This window comes from Dendropsophus ebraccatus, chromosome 7 (genome assembly GCF_027789765.1).
Source record: "Dendropsophus ebraccatus isolate aDenEbr1 chromosome 7, aDenEbr1.pat, whole genome shotgun sequence".
Lineage (NCBI taxonomy): Eukaryota > Metazoa > Chordata > Amphibia > Anura > Hylidae > Dendropsophus > Dendropsophus ebraccatus.
This window is the reverse complement of record NC_091460.1, coordinates 119,220,904-119,247,476: the sequence shown is the minus strand read 5'-3', so window position 1 is coordinate 119,247,476 and position 26,573 is coordinate 119,220,904. Positions and strand designations below refer to the sequence as shown.

The following is a 26,573-nucleotide window of genomic DNA, read 5'->3' as shown; positions in this document are numbered from 1 at the left end:
TTTCTCTAATCTATGTAGATTAATATATACCATGTTTCCCCGAAAATAAGGCAGTGTCTTATATGAATTTTTGCTCCCACAGATGCACTAAGTCTTATTTTCAGGGGTGTCTTGTTTTTCCATGAAGAAGAATTCACAATTCTTGTTGAACAAAAAAAAATGAACATTTATTATATACTGTATAGTAGTTGTCATCCCAAACCAGCATAACCAGACAACACACCATCTCCCACCACTCCCTCCCCCCTCCAGAGGGGAGTCTTATTTTGCCCTATTTTCAGGGGGATGGTTTATTTTAAGCTATCCTGTAATTCCTCCACTACTATTCTCGGAGGATGCCTTATTTTCTGGGAAACGGTGGATAAAATGAAAAATGAAGAAAAAACAAAAAAACAAAACAATAACACTGTTGACACTATGCAGGGGCATTCTGCTGTGGCTAATATACAGACAAAAGTGGAAAGTGCAGCAACCTGCAAGTGCTAGGAGTTAACATATACAACCCCCCCCCACACACACACACACACACACACCACCCCCACCCCCCTGCTCTAGAGTGTTTTTTTTTTTTTTAAATAAGGTTCTTAGCAAACCATTTGATTAAATACAGCATACCATCTTACCATGTTAAGATGACCTCAGAAGGAGATGGTTTCTACACTAACAATAGCCTCTCTTGGGCTCACATTGAGCCTGCAACTAGGCATGAAGGATCCAACAAATCTCTGCTTAAAACACCCACAGGAGATGGGTGGAGTGCAAGCCAAAATGACGTAGCCATACCCCCACATATAGCACAATAAAAAATAAAAAATGGCCAGCACACCAATACCACTTTTCACACTATGAAGGTGCACAATGCTGTGGTTGATATACTGTACAGACAAAAACAGATAGATAGATAGATAGATAGATAGATAGATAGATAGATAGATAGATAGATATCCAATGCAATACATATATTCTATTGAACTAGATAGATAGATAGATAGATAGATAGATAGATAGATAGATAGATAGATAGACAAACAATAGTCCGCAGCACTCCGGAATAGTGAAGCAAACGTGAAATTTATTCCAAATAAATCATAACATAAAGTAGTGGTAACATGTAGCAATATACGCGACGTTTCGACAGCCTCTACGCTGTCATTTTCAAGCGAGGAGGTATTGTAAGAGTTATACTAGATGTTCAGAAGTATAATCATAAGGTGTTATAGGAATAGTGCCAGGAGGTGTTGTAGGAGTAATGCCAGGAGGTGTTGTAGGAGTAATACCAGGAGGTGTTGTAGGAGGAATGCCAGGAGGTGTTGTAGGAATAATGCCAGGAGGTGTTATAGGAATAGTGCCAGGTGGTGTTGTAGGAGTAATGCCAGGAGGTGTTGTAGGAGTAATGCCAGGAGGTGTTGTAGGAGTAATGCCAGGAGGTCTTATAGGAATAGTGCCAGGAGGTGTTGTAGGAGGAATGCCAGGAGGTGTTGTAGGAATAATGCCAGGAGGTGTTGTAGGAGTAATGCCAGGAGGTGTTATAGGAATAGTGCCAGGTGGTGTTGTAGAAGTAATGCCAGGAGGTGTTGTAGGAGTAATGCCAGGAGGTGTTGTAGGAGTAATGCCAGGAGGTGTTGTAGGAGTAATGCCAGGAGGTCTTATAGGAATAGTGCCAGGAGGTGTTGTAGGAGGAATGCCAGGAGGTGTTGTAGGAATAATGCCATGAGGTGTTTTAGGAATAATGCCAGGAGGTGTTGTAGGAGTAATGCCAGGAGGTGTTATAGGAATAGTGCCAGGTGGTGTTGTAGGAGTAATGCCAGGAGGTGTTGTAGGAGTAATGCCAGGAGGTGTTGTAGGAGTAATGCCAGGAGGTCTTATAGGAATAGTGCCAGGAGGTGTTGTAGGAGGAATGCCAGGAGGTGTTGTAGGAATAATGCCAGGAGGTGTTGTAGGAGTAATGCCAGGAGGTGTTATAGGAATAGTGCCAGGTGGTGTTGTAGAAGTAATGCCAGGAGGTGTTGTAGGAGTAATGCCAGGAGGTGTTGTAGGAGTAATGCCAGGAGGTGTTATAGGAATAGTGCCAGGAGGTGTTGTAGGAGTAATGCCAGGAGGTGTTATAGGAATAGTGCCAGGAGGTGTTGTAGGAGTAATGCCAGGAGGTGTTGTAGGAGTAATGCCAGGAGGTGTTATAGGAATAGTGCCAGGAGGTGTTGTAGGAGTAATGCCAGGAGGTGTTATAGGAATAGTGCCAGGAGGTGTTGTAGGAATAATGCCAGGAGGTGTTTTAGGAATAATGCCAGGAGGTGTTGTAGGAGTAATGCCAGGAGGTGTTATAGGAATAGTGCCAGGTGGTGTTGTAGGAGTAATGCCAGGAGGTGTTGTAGGAGTAATGCCAGGAGGTGTTGTAGGAGTAATGCCAGGAGGTGTTGTAGGAGTAATGCCAGGAGGTGTTGTAGGAGTAGCTTTGTGGTCCCTGACCTGGCACTAATAGTGTGGCAGCACAGGCTGGTCTACAATATTGCCCCCTCTCATCAAAAAGTCCTTTTGATACAGGACCTTGGACTCTTTAATGCATCCATGCATGTTCCTTCTGCTGTACCAGTTGGATTTCCATGATGTTTCCATCACTTTCTGAGGTTTTCTGGTGCACCAGACACCCTCCCCTCTGCCGAAAAGGAGTCCCCTGAAAAAAATACTTGAGCCCCCCCATTGACTTTAATGGGGCTCATTACTTGAATCGAGCACTTGAGCATTTGAAAACACTTGACTCGAGTAACGAGCAATGGGGGAGATTTATCAAACCTGGTGTAAAGTGAACCTGGCTCAGTTGCCCCTAGCAACCAATCAGATTCCACCTTTCATTTTCCAAAGAGTCTGTAAGGAATGAAAGGTGGAATCTGATTGGTTGCTAGGGGCAACTGAGCCAGTTTCACTTTACACCATGTTTGATAAATCTCCTCCATAGTTTTCACAAAAGATTACTAGACAGTTTTGGTTATTTCTCTTGTTTAGTCTTCCATAGAAAGCCATACAGCAAGCTAGTTGAGAATATATGTAATCTTTTTAGTACTATATTGATTGTACTTGAGCAAGCTTGAAATCATTTGACTTAGGGTAGGCTGGAGCTTTTTAGATGAGGAGGTTTAAAAGCTTCATCATGCTTAGAAAGGACAGAATAATTAACTTTCTCTGTAATGTGTAAAGAGCTCGGATTATGGAGAAATGTCTGTAATGGATACTTTTTTAAATACAAATGTGGGTGAGACCCCCGCTTGTAATATGTATATCACTGATGCACAGAGAACGGCAAAGCGAATTGTTTACACTTGACTTGTTTTTTATCTTCTCCGGGAGGATAAATGCTCAAAGCTAGCCTGAGAACCAGTCGGCTGAATTAAGAAAGTGAAATCCAGCAGAATTGCTATATAAGTAATCTTCTCTTGGCCGTACTGCAAAAGCATGAAATCTGTCAGGTCCTTTTCTCATTAGGGATAATTCTGAACTTTACACACAGCTTCTCTTGACAAATGCCAAAGTATAAAATAGCTAATGTGGGCTCTACGTCAGTCACTTATTTCGAGTGTATGTACACCTGGGCCCCAACACCATTTTACATATTAAATAACATGCACTTTGTGCAGGACAGCAGCTGATACTGTCAGCAGCTGATAAGTACTGGAAGACTGGAGATTTAACCCTTAGACGACCCAGGGCGTATAGTTATACCATGGAAGTCTATCCCCAGACGACCTAGGGCGTAACTATACGTCCTGGGTGTTTCTCCAGCTATGAAGCGCGCTCCGGAGCGGAGCGCGCTTCATAGCAGGTGGGGGCCGGCTGCAATCAGCAGCCGGGTCCTCACCGGTAATGACACGCTGCAGCGATCGCGCTGCTGCGTGTCATTAACTCCTTAAACGCTGTGGGAGTCCCCTGTCACTTACCTATCGGGACCCCCGCAGTGTGACTGCGGGGGTCCCGATCGTTAAAACGGACCGCCGGAGGTCTCTCACCTTCCTCCGTGCGGTCCGATCGGCGATCTGCTGCACTAAGCCTGCACAGGCAGGCTCAATGAGCAGATCGCCGATAACACTGATCAATGCTATGCCTATGGCATAGCAATGATCAGTGTAGAAATCAAAGTAGTGTATGTAAAAGTCCCCCAAAGGGACTTCAAATGTTTAAAGAAAAAAAAGTTAAAAACACTAACACACTACCCCAAAACCCCTCCCCCAATAAAAGTTGAAATCACCCCCATTTCCCAATTATATAAATAAAACATATAAAAATAAATAAACAAATAAACATATAATATACCGTAGCGTGCGTAATTTTCCGATCTATTAAAATATAACAATCGTCATTGCGAACGGTAAACGGCGTACACGAAAAGAGGGGAAAAAGTGCGCGGATTACCGATTTAATGTTACATCATATATTAAAAAAAATTTATAAAAAATGATCAAAACGTCCGATCTTCACAAATATGGTATTAATAAAAACTAGAGATCATGGCGGAAAAAATGACACCCCATACAGCCCTGTAGGTGAAAAAATAAAACTGTTATAAGCGTTACAATAGGCCCATTTTATTTATAATTAATTGCCAAAAAAAAGGATTTAATTAAAAAAAAATCTATAACATTAGAGAATCTGTGTAACCTGCATATGGTTGTGTTCGGACTGACCTATAGAGTAATAGTATCATGTCGCTTTTACCATATAGGGCATTACGTAGACACAGGAACCCCCCAAACGTTACCATATTGCATTCTTTTTTACGATTTCACCAATTTATATCTTCATAAATAATAATTTTGGGATTCCGTCATACATGTTATGGTAAAATGAAAGACTCCATTACAAAGTACCACTATTCCTGTAAAAAACAAGCACTTACATGGCTTGTAGATAGAAAACTGAAAGTGCTGGAGCTCTTAGAAGGGGAGGAGGGAAAAACGAAAACACTAAGATCAAAATTTGCGCAGTCCACTGGGTCATTTTGGGTCTGGTCCTCAAAGGGTTAATAGAATTAATTTAAAAATTCGAGCACTTTTTGGCACCAGTTGATTTAAAAGAATTTTTTTTTTTGCTGGAGTGCCCCTTTAAATGACAAGAGCAGGTATATGCTCACCTTGTGTTGTCGTCATACAAACACAATACTATCGTAGGCATTGAACAAGAATTGCTAGCAGAGGGTCCCCTCTTCCTCGGGTCATATCTCAGATGTGTATCCTGAGATATATGTCTTTACCACAGGACATGCACAGTAATCTGATATAGGAAAGCTTAGAAAAGAGCAAATTTAAGTCACGTATAAGCCTAATTTACTAGCAATATCCTTTCTGGGTAATTCCTTACATCCTAAGGCCGGGTTCACACTATGTTTTAACACCTGCCGGTGTTACTGAAGTTCATCCAGGCCGGTATTGCTGTACCAGATGGATGATCTTCATTTCTGGTGAATTCTGATCCGAGCGCATCTGTGTGCGTCCACACCCCAATTCATTGCTGCACACAATGGAGGGTGCGGCCAGAGCCGCACGCTCCATTCTGTGCACTGACATGTTCTGTGCGGCCGCTATCCAATGAATAGTGGCCGCAGAGAACTGACATGTCAGTTTTTCGTACGCCTGGATGGAATCCCGGTATACACTACGTCATTCGTACACACTCATTCACACACACGTCATTCACATACAACGTATGTTTTTTATAGATCACGGCCGTTTGATTTAGAACTGTCAAGTTCTCTAATATCCAGGATAAATCTTAACACAGACTTTTAGTGCTTTACCTTGCTGTGCTTGAGAAGGTGCTTGAGAGTAGCAAGAGAGAAGAGAGGTAGTTGTAGTGGTGCTTGAAGAGTAGAGGAGTTTGCCAGAGAAGTCCCAACCCAATGTAGCTGTGTACTATGCCGGAACCTGAAGATATACTCAGTAGTGAAGTGTTTACTTGTATTTGAGTTTAGACTTTGGTCTGACCACCCTTTGCCCTACAGTTGCGAGTTACCCGTCCTGTCAGGGTAATATAAGCCCCAGTCGTGGTTCTCTGGATGTAGCTAATTGTCCAAGATGTGCCAGTTACCTGCACTGCACGATAGGATACCTAGGCTTTCAATACTGGCTGCTTTGTCCTATCGAGGCTAGTTCCTCTTGTGCTCAGGATACTGCCCTGCTCCTTTTAGATGTGTTCTCGGCGTGGGTTAGGGTGTTCCTTGGTGACCTCTCCATTTAAAGTGCTTAGCACTGCATACTAAAGGTAGTAGGAGTAGATAAGGAACTGTTGGTCTCCAGCTGCATCTGTACACTACAGTGTCTAGACTAGACTGTACTGCACTTCCTCCAACACAGAGCTAATTAACCCGTCCTACAGAGGGTAAATGTGTAGAGAACAAGGAGAGGTAGAAAGAGAGAGAAAGTCTCCTACTGGTTAGCACAAAACACATGGTACAACAGAAACATTAACCCAATACTAACTTCAGCTATGCAATACACAGACATATAGAAAATACTGACACCTAGTGGTGAAACTTCAGAATACTTCATCACTACTTTTAACCTGGAGTGAGAACTTTGTGACAGGTGCATAAGGCACTCAATAGTGGGGACACCTACTGTGACATGTCAAAAGTTTTTTTATGATGACAGGCTCACTTTAAAAAGTATAGGACATAAATAAGAACATAAACCCCCTGGAATAAAGTTTCTGATAATATTATGTTACTGTACTGCAATGGAGTTGATAGGATAATAATCTTATAGATGTATTCTTGATCTTTGCTCTTCAGCAGAAATGAGCAATGATGTAAAGGGAAACATATGAGCATATTAGTTACAAAGAAAATAAAACTATGCACAACTATGGAGTGGACCGTTATATTTTCTTTGGAACTATTTGGTCATTACCAAGCTCTATCTCTATGTCCTTCCATGAAATACTGAATATATATCTATCACATGGAACCCTTGGCTTATACTTTCCCGTCTGGAGAGCAGAAGATTTTTTCTATGGGCACCTGCTACTGCTCTGGACATTTCCTGACATGGACAGAGGTGGCAGCAGAGAGCACTGTGTTAGACTGGAAAGAATAAATCACTTCCTGCAGGACATACAGCAGCTGATAAGTAGTAAATGAGTACATTTATTTTGGGAAATAAGAAGAGTTGCCAAGTATAGAGGAAAAATATAAGCTGAAAATTGTATTACCTGTAAGAATTTTTGTTGTTATTATTAGGAAAATTATAATATTTATTTATAATATTTCTTTGCTTTTGTTTTTGATTTTTATTCCTAAACAGGGGCTATTTCTGAGAGGAGATGCTTATTTAATATTGACGAACATCTCCTATACATCGATACTGACATAGTAATAATATGAGAAACTGAATGATTTATTATTCTATTGGAAACCATTACCGCTTTCTAGCACAGCAGATCCCTGCTGATTAACTTGTACTATTTCCAGATTCACAGACCAATGATCGGCCTGCTCATATTAGAGGTGAAACAAAGATTGATGCTTTGCTGTTTGAGCAAAACTGGGATTTCAAGAAACCAAGTACCAAGTTAAATTCATATATTTGTAATGAAAAGGTATTTCTTTAATTTCTTCATCTTAACCCTTTGAGGACCAGGCCCAAAATAACACAGTGGACCGCGCCAATTTTTATTTTTGTGTTTTTTGTTTTTTTCCTCCTCCCCTTCTAAGAGCTCTAGCACTTTCATTTTTCTATCTACAGAGCCATGTGATGACTTGTTTTTTTCAGAAATAGATGTACTTTGTAATGGCGTCTTTCATTCTACCTAACATGTATGACGGAACCCCAAAATATTATTTATGGAAATATAAATTGGTGAAATTAGAAAAAAGAATGCAATATGGTAACTTTTGGAGGGTTCCTGTGTCTAAATAATGCACTATATGGTAAAAGCGACATGATACCATAATTCAAAAGGTCAGTCTGAACACAACCATATGCAGGTTTACACAGATTGTCCAATTTATATATATATATATATATATATATATATATATATATAGTAATAAATTAATAAAATGGGCCTATTGTGACTTTTATAACAGTCTTAGTTTTTCACCTACGGGCTGTATGGGATGTAATTTTTTGCACCATGATCTCTAGTTTTTATTAATACCATATATGTGTAGATCGGACGTTTTGATCACATATATAATGTTACAAAAAAAATCCCAGTGTGGCGAAACTCCCTCCCCTCTGTGACACGCTCCATTGATTCTACACATACCTCTTGTACCTGGTACCACATCTGATCCTGTCTAGAGATGAGCAAACCGGGTTCGGGTTCGAGTCGATCCTTTGATTAGCGGGGGCTGCTGAACTTGGATAAAGCTCTAAGGTTGTCTGGAAAACATGGATACAGCCAATGACTATATCCATGTTTTCCACATAGCCTTAGGGCTTTATCCAAGTTCAGCAGCCACCGCTAATCAAATGCCGAAAGTTCGGGTTCGGATCGACTCGTGTTATAGAAAAACAGACTCTAAAAAGCCTGAGCAGCCAGCGGACTGGTGGTCCCACCTAAAGATGGACTTGATCTAGGAGTGAAGAGGAAGTTAATGTGATTTAATGTCTGAATTGACTTTGGGGTCAAATCTGGGAATCTGGAATTATTTTGCAGTTTTGCCTGGGGTCAATTGCATAGTTTCTCTGGGGTCTATAAATGTTTTCTGGTGTGGTTTGGAAGTTTCCATTCATTTTTAGGTTTGATTTGCCGTCTGACTTTAATTCAAGATTTAGGCTATGTTCACATACAGTATTTTTACTAAGTATTTTGGTCAGTAATTTCTAACCAAAACCAGGAGTGGATTGAAAACACAGAAAGGCTATGTTCACACACTGTTGAAATTTAGCGAATGGCCATCATTCAACGGCCGTTGTTTTGAAATAACAGCAATTATTTGCCAGTCAATGGCAGCCATGCACTAAATTTCAACAGTGTGTGAACATAGCCTTTCTGTGTTATCAATCCAATCCACTGGTTTTAGTTGCAAAATACTGGGCAAAATACTGAGCAAAAATACTGTATGTAAACATAGCCTTGGCCTGCAATCTGAATAAAAGCAACTCTATACCCACAATCTGCCCCCCCTCCAAAAAATAAAACGCTTGTACCTTCGGATAGCTGCTTTTAATCCAAGATCTGTCCTGGGGTCCGTTCGGCAGGTGATGCAGTTATTGTCATTAAAAACAACTTTTAAACTGGCATCCCTGTGCCCAACGGCCGTGGCCAAGATTGTGTATGCATTAGGCTCTCTGTCCCTCCTCTCCGCCCTCCTCATTATTAGGAATGCTCCAGGCAGATTGTCTCCTATTCATCACCTGTGTCAGCACGGCACATAAGCTGGATCGACAAGGCACCTGTGCAATGTTCAGACAGGAGAAAATGTTCTAGAGGCATTCCTAATGATGAAGAGGGTGGGGAGGAGGGATGGAGGGGTGGTGCAAAGTTAGGATATAGATACTTTAAAGGGAACCAATCACCCAGAAAATCAATGTAAAGACAAGGATATGTGCTGATAGATCACCCAGCACACTTCCCAAATATGCCCCTGTAACCTCTGTGCCCCCCTCAATTAGACAGTAATCTTACTTTGTTCAGGTCACGCGCTGTATGTAAATTTTTGCTAAGTAGTCCTGGTGGGCGTATGTAGTCCTGGTGGGCGTATGTAGTCACGGTCCGGGGGCGTATCTAGTCACGGTCCGGGGGCGTATGTAGTCACGGTCTGGGGCTGTAATCACGCCCAGAGGGGCGTGATTCGGAGGCTTGCGGTCCAGTGACGTCATCCGGCGGCTTGCGTTCCGCGACGCGGCCGCGCCGACGTGTTCGGGAACCCGCGCATGCACAGTACGGCGGGAGACGACGCTGACGTACTGCGCATGCGCGGGTTCCCGAACACGTCGGCGCGGCCGCGACGCGGAACGCAAGCCGCCGGATGACGTCACTGGACCGCAAGCCTCCGAATCACGCCCCTCTGGGCGTGATTACAGCCCCAGACAGTGACTACATACGCCCCCGGACCGTGACTACATACGCCCCCGGACCGTGACTACATACGCCCACCAGGACTACATACGCCCACCAGGACTACTTAGCAAAAATTTACATACAGCGCGTGACCTGAACAAAGTAAGATTACTGTCTAATTGAGGGGGCACAGAGGTTACAGGGGCATATTTGGGAAGTGTGCTGGGTGATCTATCCTTGTCTTTACATTGATTTTCTGGGTGATTGGTTCCCTTTAAGCCCCGGTCTTGGGCATGGAGCTGCAAGTTTAAAATTTGTTTTTTAGGACAATAACTGCATCACCTGCCGAACAGACCCCAGGACAGATCTTGGATTAAAAGCAGCCATCCGAAGGTACAAGTGGTTTGGGGGGGACAGATTGTGGGTACAGAGTCACTATAATTGTGGTCTCTTTTCTGTAGTCTGTAATAGGGCGGCATTGTCCCCTAGGATATCTCTGTAATATAGCAGGCAATATCGTTGTTACTGAACAGAGGCATCAGCATGTAAAATTAGAAAATACCATAAGATAATGTTTATACTACTATATCACCCTGGCAAATGTCTATAGCGAGGAAACAGTATGTCATTTTACCTGTTTCTGTTCCCTTTAGAATAAACCTCTGACTTATTGAGGGCACGGTGATTCAGACAGCATGCTGTAAAAATACATTAGCAAATAAAATGTCAGGCAACTCCCAGAACAAGACAGATGTTTTATTTAATTATTATTCATCTTTGTTCTTTTCTTCCTACACATTATTAGTAACTACACCATTAGGCAAGCTTCTTGGTGGAGCGCGGAGATTTTGAAATAGCACTGCTAAATATAAACTATGAAATATATGTCAAAAGAAAAAAAATACATAAAACATAAAAATGATGTTTACACAAAATGTAAAAAATGATCAACAAAAGTAAATTTTTAAATTTGAAGGTGCACCTGCCCCTTTGTTATTTACAGAACGTAAAAGAAAATCTAGATGACTGAGCTATTGCTCATTATGTGGGCATAGTAACCTCATTATGCACACTGACTGCTGGGACCCCCGTGGTGGGACACCTAGCTCCTAGTGGTTGGACCCCCACCAATCAGTTTGATAGCCCCTATTCCCTGTCAGTTGAGGATACCCCATTAAGTACATAATGTGCAAATCTGAGATGATTCTTGAGAAAAGTGTTTTTTACCAAATAATTTTATTCAAAATACTAAGAGATTTTTAAATCTAAGACGTGAAATATCTTTAGGATATGCCACATATGCCTGACCTGTAAGGGTACTAAAAGAACTAAGGTGCCCAGAATTCTAACTGGTGTAAGGACAGGAGTCATAGATCTGGGCATCTGATGACGCTGAAGAGGGCGGCCGGCACTCAGGACACTCGGAGGGATTCGGCCCGGCCGTCCGAAGACGGCATCGAAGACTGAAGATCGGAGACGAGTCGGCACGTGACAGGTATGTATAGCGCACCACACTTCTGGGTACACGGGTGGGGGTGGTGGGACACGGGGAAGGGGGCCATTCACAGACATAACATACATTACAAAGTTGTATAACTTTGTAATGTGTGTTATTCTGTCAATAATTCTTTACCGCCGCACTACCCCTTTAAGTCTTGAGTCTTAAGTCTAAGAGATTTTTAAATCTGAGACATGAAATATCTTTAGGATATGGCGCATTAACTGACCTGGTTAGGGTACTAAGAGAACTAAGGTGCCCGGAATTCTAACTGGTGTAAGGACAGGTCGTAGATCCGATGTACCACCACTAGCGATGGCGTAAACCGTGCCAAGGAGTGGAGTCTAAGGGGCCGCTGGTTTTCAGCCGAGCCCCGACCAGATGGATTGGACTTGCTGTTGCAAACAACCCCCAGGTCGCTACCCCTGGCTTGGCTTGCTGGCGCTGGCAGGCGAGGTGCAGCTGGAGACACGTAGGCAAACAGACAGAATTGCAGCAAGACTCACAGCTGGCACCAAGGCAATTTTCAGGGGCAGGAATCCCAGACAGGAACAGCTGGGACCACAGGCTAGGGTTAGCATGCAGAGGCTCCAACGGGGAGTGAAAGGGAAGGTGCAGCTTTATAGGGGAGGTGATTGGGTGCACAACTAATTAAGGATGCACTGGCCCTTTAAATCTCAAGCACCCACCGTGCGTGCACCCTAGGAGATGGGGACATGTGAACAGCGCGACAGAATTGGGGAAAGGTTAGGTGCCCTGGGGGGCAAATAGATGGAGGCGCCAGGCCCCTGCATGTAGGCTCCGTCATCCACCCAACACAGAGTGGGTCAATCAGTCAATCAATCAAGGTAATCTCTGTCATCCTAATAGATGATGCTCTCAGAGGCAGGCATTTATGGCATGTCACAAAAAAACTTGGAATAGTGCCTTAAGAACTTAAGTTGGCAATACGTCGGTAAATAGTATCAAATAAAAAAATATACGTTTTTTTTATTTATAGAATGGTATAAAGAGCATGCAATGGTAGAAACTAAGAAGATCTTTGGCAGAAAAGGACCACCTGGTCCATCCAGTCTGTCCTTGTAGTAATTCCCTTAGTATTATCTTAGGATAGATATAGGCTTATCTCAGGCAGGGTTACATTCAGTTCATTCCAAGCAGCTATTACTCTTTTAGTAAAGTAATATTTTCTCATGTTGCTTCTGATCTTTTCCCCAACTAACCTAAGAGTATGCTGCCTTGTTCTTGAATCCAGTCCTTATTTAGTCCTGTAACATATGGTTTTGGTCATGCCCCCCCCCCCCCTTTTCCTTCTTTCCCTATTTTTTCAATATCTTTATGTAGGTGAGGTCTCCAGAACTGGACACAGTCTTCCAGATGTAGCCTCACCAGAGCTCTATACAGCAGGATCACAATCTCCCTCTTCCTACTAGTTATACCTCTAGCTATATACAGTAGCCCAGCATACGATTTGCTTTGCCCACTACCTGGTTGAACTGGTGACTGGCTGCCAGAAATCACTACCCCTAAATCCTTCTCTTCTGAAGTCTTTGTCAACACAGAACAAAGATATGATACTTAGAGGATTCCTCCTCCCAAGTGCATTATTTTACATTTGGAAACATTGAACTGCAGTTTCCATTGTTTGAACCACATGTCTAGTAAAGCTAAATAATTTTCATATTACTGACACCTCCAGGAATATCAACCCTATTGCACACTTTTGCGTCATCAGCAAAAAGACAAACAGGACCTAGAACAGACCCTTGTGGCACACCACTCGTAACCAGTCTCTGCTCGGAATATACACCATTACACCACAACCCTCTGTATCTATCCTTCAGCCAACAACAAATCCACTGAACTATGCAGGGATTAAGTCCAACTTTCTCTAACTTTTCTATCAGCTCTTTATGGGGAACTGTATCAAAGGCTTTGCTGAAGTCTAGATATCCACGGCACCAACTTCGTCCAGCACTTTTGTGACATAATCGAAGAAATCAATGAAATTAGTCTGACATTCTATGCCCCCCTTCCCTGCTTGTGCTCGCCTTGCGGGGTTGCGATCGCTGACCAACACGGTGTGAAGTTAGTGTAGGGACTTATGTGAACCAGGGGACCTGCACGTGGTACATGGGGCAATATGATTTGATCAAATTATATACCAACATCGTTGGTTTTTAAATGCAGCCGAGAGGCATTAGTTTTAGTCATAGGTGTGAGGTTCAGCAGCTCTTTTCTCTCCATGTCGTATTCTACTTTTTTCACTTTTCTGAGCAGTTAGCACTCCTCTTTGTAAGACCCAAGTGACCGCAATCAGCAGGAGGCACCTGGGCACATATGGCAAATACCTCCTATCCTTCCTATTCTACCTGCAGGAGCAATGGTGAGTAGCAAGACCATATTCACACTTGTGTTGCTTGGTGACAGCTTTATCCGCTGATGGTGCCTGCTGGGTTTTGGGGGAGGCTCTTTGGGTTTGGTCTTGTGACATTGGCGTTGCAGGGCCATTCTATGGCCCCCATTCCCTGCTTCTGCACGCTTTGCGAGGTTGGCGGTCGCTGACCGACACAGTGTGGAGTTAGTGTAGGGACTCATGTGAACCAGAGGACCTGCAGGTGGTACATGGGGCAATATGGTTTGATCAAATGACATACCAACATCCTGGCGTTGGTTTTTAAATGTAGCCGAGAGGCATTAGTGTCAGCCATAGGTGTGAGGTGCAGCAGCTATTTTTACTCCATGTCGTTATGACATGATCCGCCCGCACTAACGCCATTATGGTTTGTATCCATTAAAATATCATCTCATAGCATAACTGTATGTGGCAATCTAGGATTGTTGATGGTTGTAAACCAAGTAAACTTGCAAAGCTGTTACATGTGCAATATTTTAACTTGATACAGTAGATACACAATAAGAATCATCAATGCAAATATTTTATGGAAATGTGCGAAAATCCGGAATTAAAAAGAGGAAGAAGATAAGATCTAAAGATAACAATGTGATAAATAAGGTACTGTGACAAGTACCAAGGGTTACATATCCAACATGCATGGGCTACTATGGAACAGATGCGATGCCCTGACCCGTGTGGGTCACTTTGCAGTGCAGGTGTTGTGAGCGGGCAGGAACCGGGGCAGCTGCAGGGTATAGGATTGTCACAGTACAGGGCCTGAGGATGGCACAGCTGAGGGACCGGTCTGCAGATACTGCGCTATACTTGCTACTGGGCATGCGATTCTTCGCTGTACCTAGTCAGGGCACCAGTAAACGGGACACCAATGCCAGGGTTCAGTAACAGCGGTGGTTACACTTTTATTGTAACTGAGGTAACTGGTAGCAACAGTCTCTTCCGGATGCAACCGGGTATATAGCAGACTTATATAGACAGAGCAAAGGTGGTGCTGCATAGGCTGAGGTGAAACGTGCCGGATGATGGGAGTAGTAGTGAGAGAAGAATAGAGATGCTGGGTGGATTTAGAGTACTTGCAGTATGAATCTTGACTTGATGAGGAGATGAATAACAGGAACGACACCCAGATGAGAAGATACTCCAGGCACTTGAGCAGACGGACAGCCAGAATCTGTTACAGCAGAGCACCAGCCTCTCTTCTGAAGGTGAAGAGAGACACAAAACACACGACCTCCTTGCTTGGGAGCAGGGGCCGGAACTAACTAGCAAGGGGAAGTCACATGGTACTCCTGGCCAAAGCTCGACGGCCATTGGAGGAACCATGGTTACAGGGCTTGGTCACGTGATCCTCAGCCTTTGCATACCACTGCACAGAGTTAAACACATGTACAATATACAGGAACCTGAGAGTAATAGGGACTATATAGTCACAGTTGCAGTGCAAATAGTTTCTAGAACAGGCATGGCTGTAATAGCAAAAATAAACTGACAGTGAGAAACAGACAGCGTGTTCTGGGACACTGCACAGACACAACCAATAAAGAAAATGTTCAATAGAAAAACATATGGGGGGACATTATTCAAGCTTACAGCCGGGGAGAGGGCGCAGATTCACCCTTTCTCCCTGGTGTACGCCTGCCGCATCTCCTGCGTGACCTCCTCCCAAAGCAGGTGTAAATTGTTGCGTTAGGCACACGTCCGTCTAATACATTAAGAAACGTGTGCCTCTTTGTGAATTTGGCTGAGGAAAGGGGGTGGGACCTAATTTAAGACCGGCGTTCTTAATAAATGTCCCCCATGGTGTTTCCTAATTCTTAAAGTGTACCTGTGCACTTGAGTGTGCAAACCACACCTCTTTGACCTCTAAGTTGGACAATTAATTTTTTTTTTTTTTCTTGCATTGCAGCCAAAGACATAATTTAAAGGAGAACTCCCACAGAAGTACAAAAACTGCAGGTAGGCTGGTGGGGGCAGGAAAATAATCAACATCTGAACTCAACCGTCCTCATGCCTCCAATATGTCGCTCTTGAATTCAGTTCTCATAAATTAGCTGTCATCTTCAGCTTGAAACCGGGTATGTCACGTACCCAGCTCCTCCAGCTGAAATGTCACGACCTAGCTGAGCATTCACACAGCCAGTCAGTGACTGGGGCAATGTCCTGCCCCAAGTCACTGATTGGCTAGGTGAGCAATCACTCAGCCAGGAATGTGACATTGTAGCTAGCAAAGCTCACCAGTTGATGAGAATGGGACCCGGGAGCGGCACATCGGAAACACGGCGATGGGTGAGTTCGATTGTTTATTATTTTCCTGTCCCCACCAGCTTGTCTTGAGTTTTTGTACTTCTGTGGGACTTCCCCTTTAAGGGTATATTCACACAATCACAGTGCAGGGAGGGAGGCACCAGCATCATGTGACGCTGGTCCCTCCCTCCCTGCACTGTGATTGGTGGATCCGACAGATCCATCAATCACAGTGTGTCACATGACATGAAGATGGAACAACATCCCAGGATTTTGGAACCACAAGTAAGTACTGGTACCTGGGATTTAACGTTCCAGTGCTGGCATTAATCCACTGATGCTGGTGATAGGAGTTTTGGGCTCGTCAAGTTAAGTAGTTTTGCAAATACAATCACTTAGCAAATTGTTGACAGTTCATTGCCTAGGTTACCAACCACAAATGTACTCTAAAACAGTGTTCTGACTGGTATTTACATAGCTATGGTATATATATATATATATATATATATATATATATATATATATATATATATATACAATAGCAGAATATAATGGGGCCCTAAGCTCCTGGGGGGCCCATGGCCACCCAAACAGACTTATACTTTCTGTGGTGTATTGTCTCCTGGATACAGTTCTGCCATGATTTGCAAAAAATCACTGCACCATTATTTTGCACAAATCAGGGCAAAACTGTAGCCAGGAGACAATTCTGTAACATTAAAGAACCCTAATATGTGACTATGATGTCACCACAGGTCCTGTACAGTCTGCACTATGGAAGAGCAATACTAAAGATATAGTATATACACAATTGGAGAGACTCTACATCTCCTTACCTGGCATATGTCTGCCAAACGTCACAGATTCTTTTTAGAATGTATGCCTAGCTTGCTTGATGGGCGGGCATGGGGACGCAGCAAGACAAGGGGTGTGTGACCTCCTCCCAAGCCTAATTTAGACACAGTCCATTTTTTTTTATCTTCCATGGATACTCCTGGACTCCAAGCACTGCCACATCACACACTGCACCTCAAACAGGCACAACTACATTGCTAATATAGTCCATATATTTTCTATGGTGTTGTGCTTGCAGCACAACCTCCTAAAGGGGTACTCTGGTAGGAGAAAGTTTTTTTTTTTTATATCAACTCGTTTCAGAAAATTATAAAGATTTGTCATTTAATTCTATTTAAAAATCTCAAGTCTTCCCGTACTTATTAGCTGCTGTATGTCCTGCAGGAAGTGATGTTTTCTTTCCAGTTTGACACAGTGCTCTCTGCTGCCACCTCTGTCCCTGACAGGAACTGTCCAGAACAGTAGCAGACCCCCATAGAAAACCTCTCCTGCTCTGGATAGTTCCTTTCAGGGACAGAGAGTGTGTCAAACTAGAAAGAATACACTACTTCCTGCAGGACATACAGCAGCTGATAAGTACTGGGAGAGATGTCAGCAGAGAGCATTGTGTCTGAATGTAAATAAAACATTTCCTGCAGGACATACAGCAGCTTGTAAGTATGGGAAAACTTGAGATTTCTAAATAGAATAAATTACAAATCAATATAACTTTCTGACACCAGTTCATTTAAAAGAAAAAAAGAAAAGTAGCCGGCATTAAAGGAGAAGTCCAGCGAAAATGTTTGTATTGTATTGCCCCCCAAAAGTTATACAAATCACCAGTATACACTTATTACGGGAAATGCTCATAAAGTGCTTTTTTCCCTGCACTTACTACTGCATCAAGGCTTCACTTCCTGGATAAAATGGTGATGTCACTTCCTGGATAACATGGTGATGTCACTTCCTGGATAACATGGTGATGTCACGACCCGACTCCCAGAGCTGTGCGGGCTGTGGCTGCTGGAGAGGATGATGGCAGGGGGACGCTGAGGGACACAGGGCACTGGAGGGACACTGAGCATCCCTCTGCTATCATCCTCTCCAGCAGCCACAGCCCGCACAGCTCTGGGAGTCGGGTCGTGACATCACCATGTTATCCAGGAAGTGACATCACCATTTTATCCAGGAAGTGACATCACCATGTTATCCAGAAAGTGAAATCACCATGTTATCTAGGAGGTGAAGCCTTGATGCAGTAGTAAGTGCAGGGAAAAAGCACTTTATAAGCATTTCCCATAATAAGTGTATATTGGCGATTTGTATAACTTTTGGGGGGCAATACAATACTTTAATTAAAAAGAAAATTCCGGACTTCTCCTTTAAGGTGAGTGTGTCCATTTTTTTCTTTGCTTCTCCATCATTGGGATAACAGAACAGGTTTGTGCCTGTCTTTTTTTTTTGCCCAGGTAAAGCAGCAGGCATTACCAGTATAACATCTTTAATAAAGGGGCAGTCCCCACATTTATCCAAGTAATATAGGTCCTTAGTGGGGAAAGCGGTTTATTCACAATCATCAGTGACATTACTGAAGGCTACTTCCCTTATCCAGCTGTACACACTGCAGACCTTGCCTACAGAATTGGATAGAAGAGAGGCGGTCCCCTCCTCCTCCTCCCTGCACTGACTGGCAGTTAGCATCATCAGGGGCGGGGCAGCACTGACAGCCGGAACGCTTCCCTGTGGAGCTGCTGCTGCTGCTGCTGTGCTCAGCTCCAGGACAAGGGGAAACGCTGGGAAAAGCACAACACACATATAGGGCAAGCAGTGGCTGATCTGCCCCAGCACCCCCCTCCTGTGGCTTACCTGCCCCCCCAGGATGCCCTGTCAGTAACATCCATGGATGGATATCATCACCAGTGACTCCTCATTTACTATTGGATTATCATTTACAGTAGCAGCAGCAGATGATGATGATGAATTTCCCTGCAAGGTCAATGCTGTCTCTCCTGTGTGCAGCACTGAGGGTAAGAGATGCATTGTGAGCCTTTGTTTCCAGCATTGTACTATACAGTGTATGTGCTGCTCCAGGTATTTGCTGCAGCTATTCCTGTAACCTCCCAATGATTGTTACTTGTCATCTCTCCAGACTGGACTCAGGGGATTATGCAGCATCACGTATTAGTATGTTTAATTACAGAGCAGGGACAAAGCTGCTGTCATCATGATGATGATGATGATGATGATGATGATGATGATGACCTCTATGCATCACTATGTAGTAGCATTCCTTATGTCATCTCTTCCCAACACCAGAATTAATAATAGAAAGTGCATGGTAAAAAACAAAAAAAAATGCAACTAATATCTTAGTGTTCTGTGACTGCAGTGTGGATGTGCCTAGGAATGCTAATAGCCAGTGACAGAGGCTCCATGTATACTGGTCTATGAGCATAGAACATGTATTGCAGGGATACCCTTCAATAACTAGGACACACTTCTGGGAGAAATGTCTCTTTATTCCCATGTTTACCAAGCAGAGTTAATCCTCTGTGGACATGACTGACTAATAGACTGCATCTATATGTTGCCTAGCTTGGGATGCTGCAAGCTCTTAGGGATTTATTGGCTGCAGAGGACAGTATAAGGGATTGATTTCCAATGGAATCCTAAAATAAAGTGTAAAACTTACCTGAATACATAAGGGGACATATATGAAAGTGTACGTGTTGTTAGGTTACTGTTTATGCATCATATATGGGCTGCTTTTTGTCTTTTCACCTTGTGCATATATATATATATATATATATATATATATATATATATATATATATATATATATATATAAAATTATTTTTTTTTTAATCTTTTTTATTGTTTTTTATAATTTTATATATACAGATAAAGAAACATAGATCTTTTATAATGTTGCACTAATAATAATAATAATAATAATAATAATAATAATAATAATAATAATAATATTTATAGTGCCAATAGATTCCGAAGCGCACATATACAACATCCCAGGAATCATATATAGGCAGCAGCCTGGTGTGAGACAGGTATAGTTGTAGCAGTGTGGTATTAATACATCGTAAACTTGCAAGAATAAAGAGTTCCTTTGAAAAAAAAAAAAACATCACGCTGTTATGCTAATAAAGATATATAAGATATATAATAAGATGCATTGATTCCTTGCATGCATCGCACATACAGGTAATATATTCGCCAGGTGTAGAGTGACAATGGGAATGTACAGTAGTATAGTTCTTGGAAAATCTGCCATCCCGTTGTATACTGTATCACGTTTTTTTTTCTTGTGGTACTTTACCAGTGCTATCCACTTTGTGTCTGTATTCCATCCATTATTTATTCATCTTTTATGTTATCTATTCTGTTTGTAACACCACCATATTACTGTAAGACCGCATGACATGACTACAAATAGATAGGGATCAGGAGCTATTGTTTTGCAAGGTCTATTGTTATTATACACAGTGCTGCCTCCACAAGGTTGTTTTTTTATTTAAATATGAAACTCATTTATAGATTTCAGCCATCATGCCAGGTAATATAGCCTTGGGGTAAAAAAAAAAAAAAAAGATGGCTGCCATGTATTCAAGTTTAAAGGGTCAGTTCAGAATTCAACCATGATTTGGTTTAGTGCTGGACTGGGAGTGAAATTTAACCCTTGCAACTAAAAGCAGAGAGGCCTGTGTATGGGAAAGAAGTTTGTGTGCTTATAGGTTATGGCTGGTAGGGATATATCGTATCATGTTGGCAGAATATAAACTGCTGTAAAGTGAACTGTCATCTGTAGACATGTACTGGAGGGAGACCATGCTTGCATATTAATTTCTGTCCAGAAAGATTTTAAATGCATATGACAAGAGGTAGGACCATATGTGTATTAGATGCCCCCTAATCTCTAGTCAAAGACCCCATGATGACTAGTTGAAGACCACATGATCTCGCCGTCAGAAACCAATCAGGCACCTGCATATAGAGAGGTTTCAGGTACAAATATGGCCCTGCAATATTAGAGGGAAGCTATCAGCTGCTTAGAAGTATCTAACCTGCTGATATGTCCCTAATGTGCATGGGGGGCTGAGGATGAAGGTATGTCTCTTACCTCCATCCTCAGCACCGTTTCTGCAATATTAAAGGGGATGTACCATCAGGTACATCTTTTTTTTTCTTACATCAGCCAACCAGCTAATTTTTATATCACCTGGTCGTCACAGTTGCGTATATCCCAGTGGCGCGGCCCATTTTTCATATTGCCGCCCGCTTCCTGCCATCTGCACCAGTTTCTTGATCTGCAATTAGGGCTGCCCGGGGAACCAGAGGTGGACGCAACACCCCCCAGTTCAATGATATCCCCTCCCCTCGGTGACACAGCCAGACTTGTTTCTGAAAGAGGCGCATCTTCGAGTAGGGAATATCGGTGAACTTGGGGCACTGGGCCCGCCTCCAGTTCATTGAGCAGCCCTATATATACAGATTGAGAAACCCTGGCAGATGGCGGGAACTGTCAGTGTTACGTCTGCTACACCTGTGCCTTACTTGCTCCAGCACCACCATGGAGATCCTTCCTTTAATTGCTGAGCGGCAACTCCGGGTTTGGGGGATGTGATGTCACAGGCCTGCTCAGCCAATCAGTGCCTTATACAGGACACGCTGAAGCTGCTTATTGGCTGAGCAGGCCCGAGATGTCCCATCCCTAAACTAGAAGCTCCACACAGCAGAGACTGGAGAATGGTATAGGCAGCAGGGTGGGAGCGAGAAAGGTAGTACATTTATTTATTTATTTTAAATGACCCCCTCGGCGAGCATATGTGTATAGAGTTTGCTGCTCAAACAATCCCTTTAACTGTAATTCTCAAATGCAATTCTAAAAGGCTCCTATACGACCAGCCCGAGTAGTATAACCTAGTAGTAAATAATTACATAGTAGAACACTGAGGTATTACAGATGCCAGCATTACCTAGTAATACATAAATAAATACACCTGGTGCCTGAAGGGAAGGAAAGGTTCCTCTTCCACATAAGACACTAGTAGTATAAATAACACATGGTAGGAGGGGCTCATGTTTTAGATTTTGAGCTTACAGTCGTAGTCATATCTCACTTGGGCATTGGCTGCCTATAGGATTCCATGTTAAAAAGTATTTTTTTATTATTTTTTTACTGGGTGGTTATGCCTTATTGAATCGTATCTGTCAGTCACCGTCCAGTCACAGGGTGGTCCAAAAGTAGGTGGGCAGTATGTATAATAGGGTTATGAAGGGGGAGATTTATCAAACATGGTATAAAGTGAAACTGGCTCAGTTGCCCCTAGCAACCAATCAGATTCCACCTTTCATTTTCCAAAGAGTCTGTGAGGAATAAAAGGTGGAATCTGATTGGTTGCTAGGGGATAACTCTTTCATAACCCTATTAAACATACTGTCCACATACTTTTAGACCACTCTGTATATAAATAGAACGTTATTAATCTTTTTATATATATATATATATATATATATATATATATATATTTCTTTCTTTTTTTTCACATTCAATTTTTATTAAGGTTTTTTCCATAATAAAACAATACAAAACCAAAAAGATTCTTTCTTTTTTTTACCTGGAGCCATATAGCATTGACATGATCTACATCTATGGCAGGGACAGCACTGTGCAAATAAGAAACTTAAAGGGGTTATCCATTGCTAGAAAAACATGGCCACTTTCTTCCAGAGACAGCACCACTCTTGTCTCCAGTTTAGGTGCAGGTTTTGCAACTTAGTTCCATTGAAGTGAATGGAGCTTAATGGCAAACCACACCTAAATAGAAGGCAAGAGCGGTGCTGTCTCTGGAAGAAAGTGTCCATGTTTTTGTAGCGCTGGATAACCCTTTTGAATGAAAGACTTACTTTCTGCAAACCCTTGGCAAAAATCACAGACATTACGCAAATCAAGGAGTTTCTGGCCAAAATATACTGATAAGCTGTCGACAGGATAGCTCACCAGTCACTGATCGGTGGGTTACCGACACCTGGCACAGGCACCTATCAACTGATCGGCATCCGCACTGCATCTTGAATAGGGGCGGAAGCAGTGTGTCTCGGCTCAGCTCTTGGTCATGTGACTTCATGAAACATCATACCCATAAAAGTAAATTATTTTAATTAATTGATATGTTTTTCCAGATCCGCCCCTGAGTAAGCTGTCATGATGCATGAGACTCATACTAAGGCACAGAATTGTTAAGGCTTGTATTGTGAATAGTACTCTTGGAGTTACTACTCCTTTCATATTCTTTTTTTATGTGCTTCCACAGGGTTTTTTTCTACATTATTATTCTGATCTTTCATTTTTGGACATATTCGATAACATTTCCTGCAGGACATACAGCAGCTTATACGTATGGGAAGACTTGAGATTTTTAAATAGAAGTAAATTACAAATCTATATAATTTTCTGACACCAGTTGATTTCAAAGAAAAAAAAATTGCTGGACAACCCCTTCAACTTTTCAGATGAACCCTCAAATCTATTTGGTTCATATGGGCAACCGTTTCTTTGCACAAAATTTCATACATCTCCCCCTATGTGATTACTTATTTTACAGCTCATTAAATTCTAAAGCATGCCACTGTGTTCTAAATGGGTTATCCAGCGCTACAAAAACATGGCCACAGCACCACTCTTGTATCTAGTTTGGTTGGGGTTTTGCTGCTCAGTTAAATTGAAATGAATGGAGCTAAATTGCAAACCGCACCTGAACTGGAGACAAGAGTTGTGTTGTCTATGAAAGAAAGTGGCCATGATTTTGTAGCACTGGATATCCCCTTTAACTACAGTATGTGATTCCGGGGTCAGATGTATTTTCCTGTTACGGAAAGCTTCATAATATGGCTGACAGTACACACATATTTTCTGTTTCTTCTCATTTTGTGCAGTAGTGGTATTCGTTTCATTGATTTTATGATAATTTCTTAACATTTTTCGAGTTGTAATATTTTTTCCTCTATTTGAGCTGAAAACTATGTGTTATTAATTTTTCTTTTCTTTTTTTTTAAAGGGATGTTTTATGTCAACTGGCATGACATACCTTTATTTATTTCCCCCATTTATGAATAGATAACAACCAAGTGTTACTACTCCTTTTGCCCTTACACCGTCTGCTACTGTCAGCACTAAACAGGGAGTGTCCAACTGTGTAAGGACACATCGGCCCGGATTCCCAGATTTATCAAAGGGGGTAAAGTATACGCTGGTGTAAACTGTCTACCACAACCAATCACGTCTCCTCTTTCATTTTACCAGAGCTGAAAGCTGAGCTGTGATTGGTTGTTATGGCACCAGAATTGTTATTTGGGAAAAACAACTATGTACTAAAACAGACGGATCAAGAGAGCTGCCTGGTTCCCTGCAAAAGATAGTTTTTTGTTTTTTAAATAGGCAGCAATTGGGATGGAGGTGCAAGTCGTCTCTAGTTGTATAACTCATGATGGACATGGACATCCAGTGTTAGAAAGGAGGTGCTTTTATATAGGAATCTATATAAAAAAAACTCTACAAATTTCTACATATTCCCTCTTATTAATCTTTGCCGACATTGACCTTTTCCTTGTTCTTGAATTTTTCTTAAGCCTCGCCCTTGGGATTGTTTGTCTGGTAACTTTTGTTCTCCTAGCTTTGACCCTTGACTCTATTCCTGAACAATCTCCCATCATCCTCTGCTCTATCATATTGTGATCAGTCTTGGACGAGCACTAAAATGCTCGAGTGCTTGTTATTTCGAGTGCTTAAAGGCTCGATTAGTGTAACAAATTCCATTGAAATCAATGAGAGACTTAAACATTTAACCAGGTGCCTCCTGCAGAGCAGATGGTGCCTGGTTCACCTTTAAGTAACCAGTTGCATTTTTTGTTAAAACTTTTGTTTATTTCAACCCTTGAAGGGATGTCTGAACAGATTATACAAAAATTTCAACGAACAAAATGCAATAAGTTACTGCAAGACACATAAAAACTCCCGCGTTATGCCATAAATTTGGCCATCAGTTATTGAAGGTGTATGGCCACCTTTACCCGAGAACCACTCGCTCAACACTAATTATTACCATTCTCCATGTGATGACCCATGGCTCCATGCATCAACATTACCGATACCAGTTGGTGAATATTCTGAGAAGCAGGACCTAGAAATCCAACAGGTAAAGTCTATACCTCTTTGCATAGGGTTTAGGGTTTTGAACAAGGAAGAGATAACTTAAAGGGGTACTCAAGTGAAAAGCTTTTTCCCAGTGATTGAAACACATTACAAAATTATATAATTTCCTAATATGCTTCAATCACCTATCTGCCCCCCATTCCTTATCTTTTCCCCCCTCAATCCCCCACCAGGAAGTGAAGTAAACTCATTCTTACCTAATGACTGTTGACCCCAGGCTGCTCTGTGGCAGCCATTTTGTGACAATGACATCATCAGGAGAGAAACTGGTCTAAGCCCTGTTAGGCCAGCCACTGTCAGATGACTCAGGTTGCTCAGCTCTGATTTGCTGAACAAGCTGTAAGCCATCTAACAGTTCTACAGAGTCAGTTAGACATCACAGGAGACAAAGTGCATCATGGGAAAGCCCGAACCAGGAAGTAAAGAAAAAATGAAGACACCAACTGGAGCTTCAGTTCAGGTTTGTTTTTTTTTATCAGCGCCGGAGTTGTCCTTTAAGACCCTATTACACAAAGCGATTATCGGCCATATTTGGCCAATTATCGGCTATTACGGCCAGTAATTGCTTTGTGTAATAAAAGGCAATGATGGAAGCTGATCTTTGTCTTCAATTGTCTTTCAACATATTGCGCCGGCAGGGAGCGGGGAACGAGGAGCAACCGAACCCTGACCTGACCGGTCAGCGCTGCTTGCTCCTGGAGATCGCCCCGCGTAATAGGGGCTTTAGACTCTTTACCCCAGTCTAGCCTACACTAACCTCATTGTGGCTTAGAGTAGTGTAACATTAGCAGTCATTTGTTGTGAATTTCTAGACAGATCTTTTCCAGATCATTGAATTTTACATTAACATTTAGTTAAGAAAAGACAAGGTGTTTTCATGCATTGATGCTGTAGAAAAATCCTTTGAGGGTTTGGTTGTCACTTGAAATCTGTCTGATTCTGTGGAAAGCGAAAGGTATTGACAACAGAGACTATAAGCTGTTGGAAGCCGGTGTGATTTCAATTAGTAGCTTCTACGTGCTCTAAAAGGGAATCTAACATCTGAGAAAGGAATGTCTGGCGCCCAGGCTGGTAATGTCGCACGGAAAAAAAAAAAAAAAATATATATATATATATATATATATATATATATCTTTTATAAGGGCTTAGTGGGGTGTTAGATGTGATTGACACAGATCATTTGTCGATTTCTAAGCCTTTTCCTGATGGATGAATGGGAATTAAAACAAGACTTATATGAACAGCTTACATAACCTAAAACCATGTCAGGGGATAACGCTATGGATTATGTTTCTTTCTTAAAATAAATAAATAAATGCTGCAAAAATTGTATAAATATAATATATGTCATATCAATACAC

General features: G+C 42.1%; 2 protein-coding genes across 2 annotated transcripts in view; one reads left to right on the top strand and one right to left on the bottom strand.

Annotated features, from left to right (window-relative positions):
* Positions 1 to 1,179: 1,179 nt before the first annotated feature.
* On the bottom strand, positions 1,180 to 13,985 carry LOC138796596 (proteoglycan 4-like). The gene is made up of 2 exons (XM_069976206.1): positions 13,864 to 13,985; positions 1,180 to 1,861 (listed from the first exon to the last, which is right to left on the bottom strand). Exons 1-2 carry the CDS (start codon positions 13,983 to 13,985, stop codon positions 1,180 to 1,182), a joined length of 804 nt encoding a protein of 267 aa, XP_069832307.1.
* A 4,739-nt stretch (positions 13,986 to 18,724) lies between these two features.
* GPRIN3 (GPRIN family member 3) overlaps positions 18,725 to 26,573 on the top strand; it is a 99,265-nt gene continuing 91,416 nt past the window's right edge. Inside the window, exon 1 of the mRNA XM_069978319.1 lies at positions 18,725 to 19,012. The gene's annotated coding sequence lies outside the window, so the exon portion shown is untranslated. The remainder of the gene's footprint in view (positions 19,013 to 26,573) is intronic.

Coding starts and splice junctions, on each gene's coding strand:
- LOC138796596 (XM_069976206.1), bottom strand. CDS start 13,985: ATGTCACAAGACCAAACCCAAAGAGCCTCCCCCAAAACCCAGCAGGCA. Junction 1,862..13,863: donor ACTCACCATTGCTCCTGCAG/GTAGAATAGGAA, acceptor TATTCCTATAAG/ACCTCCTGGCATTACTCCTA.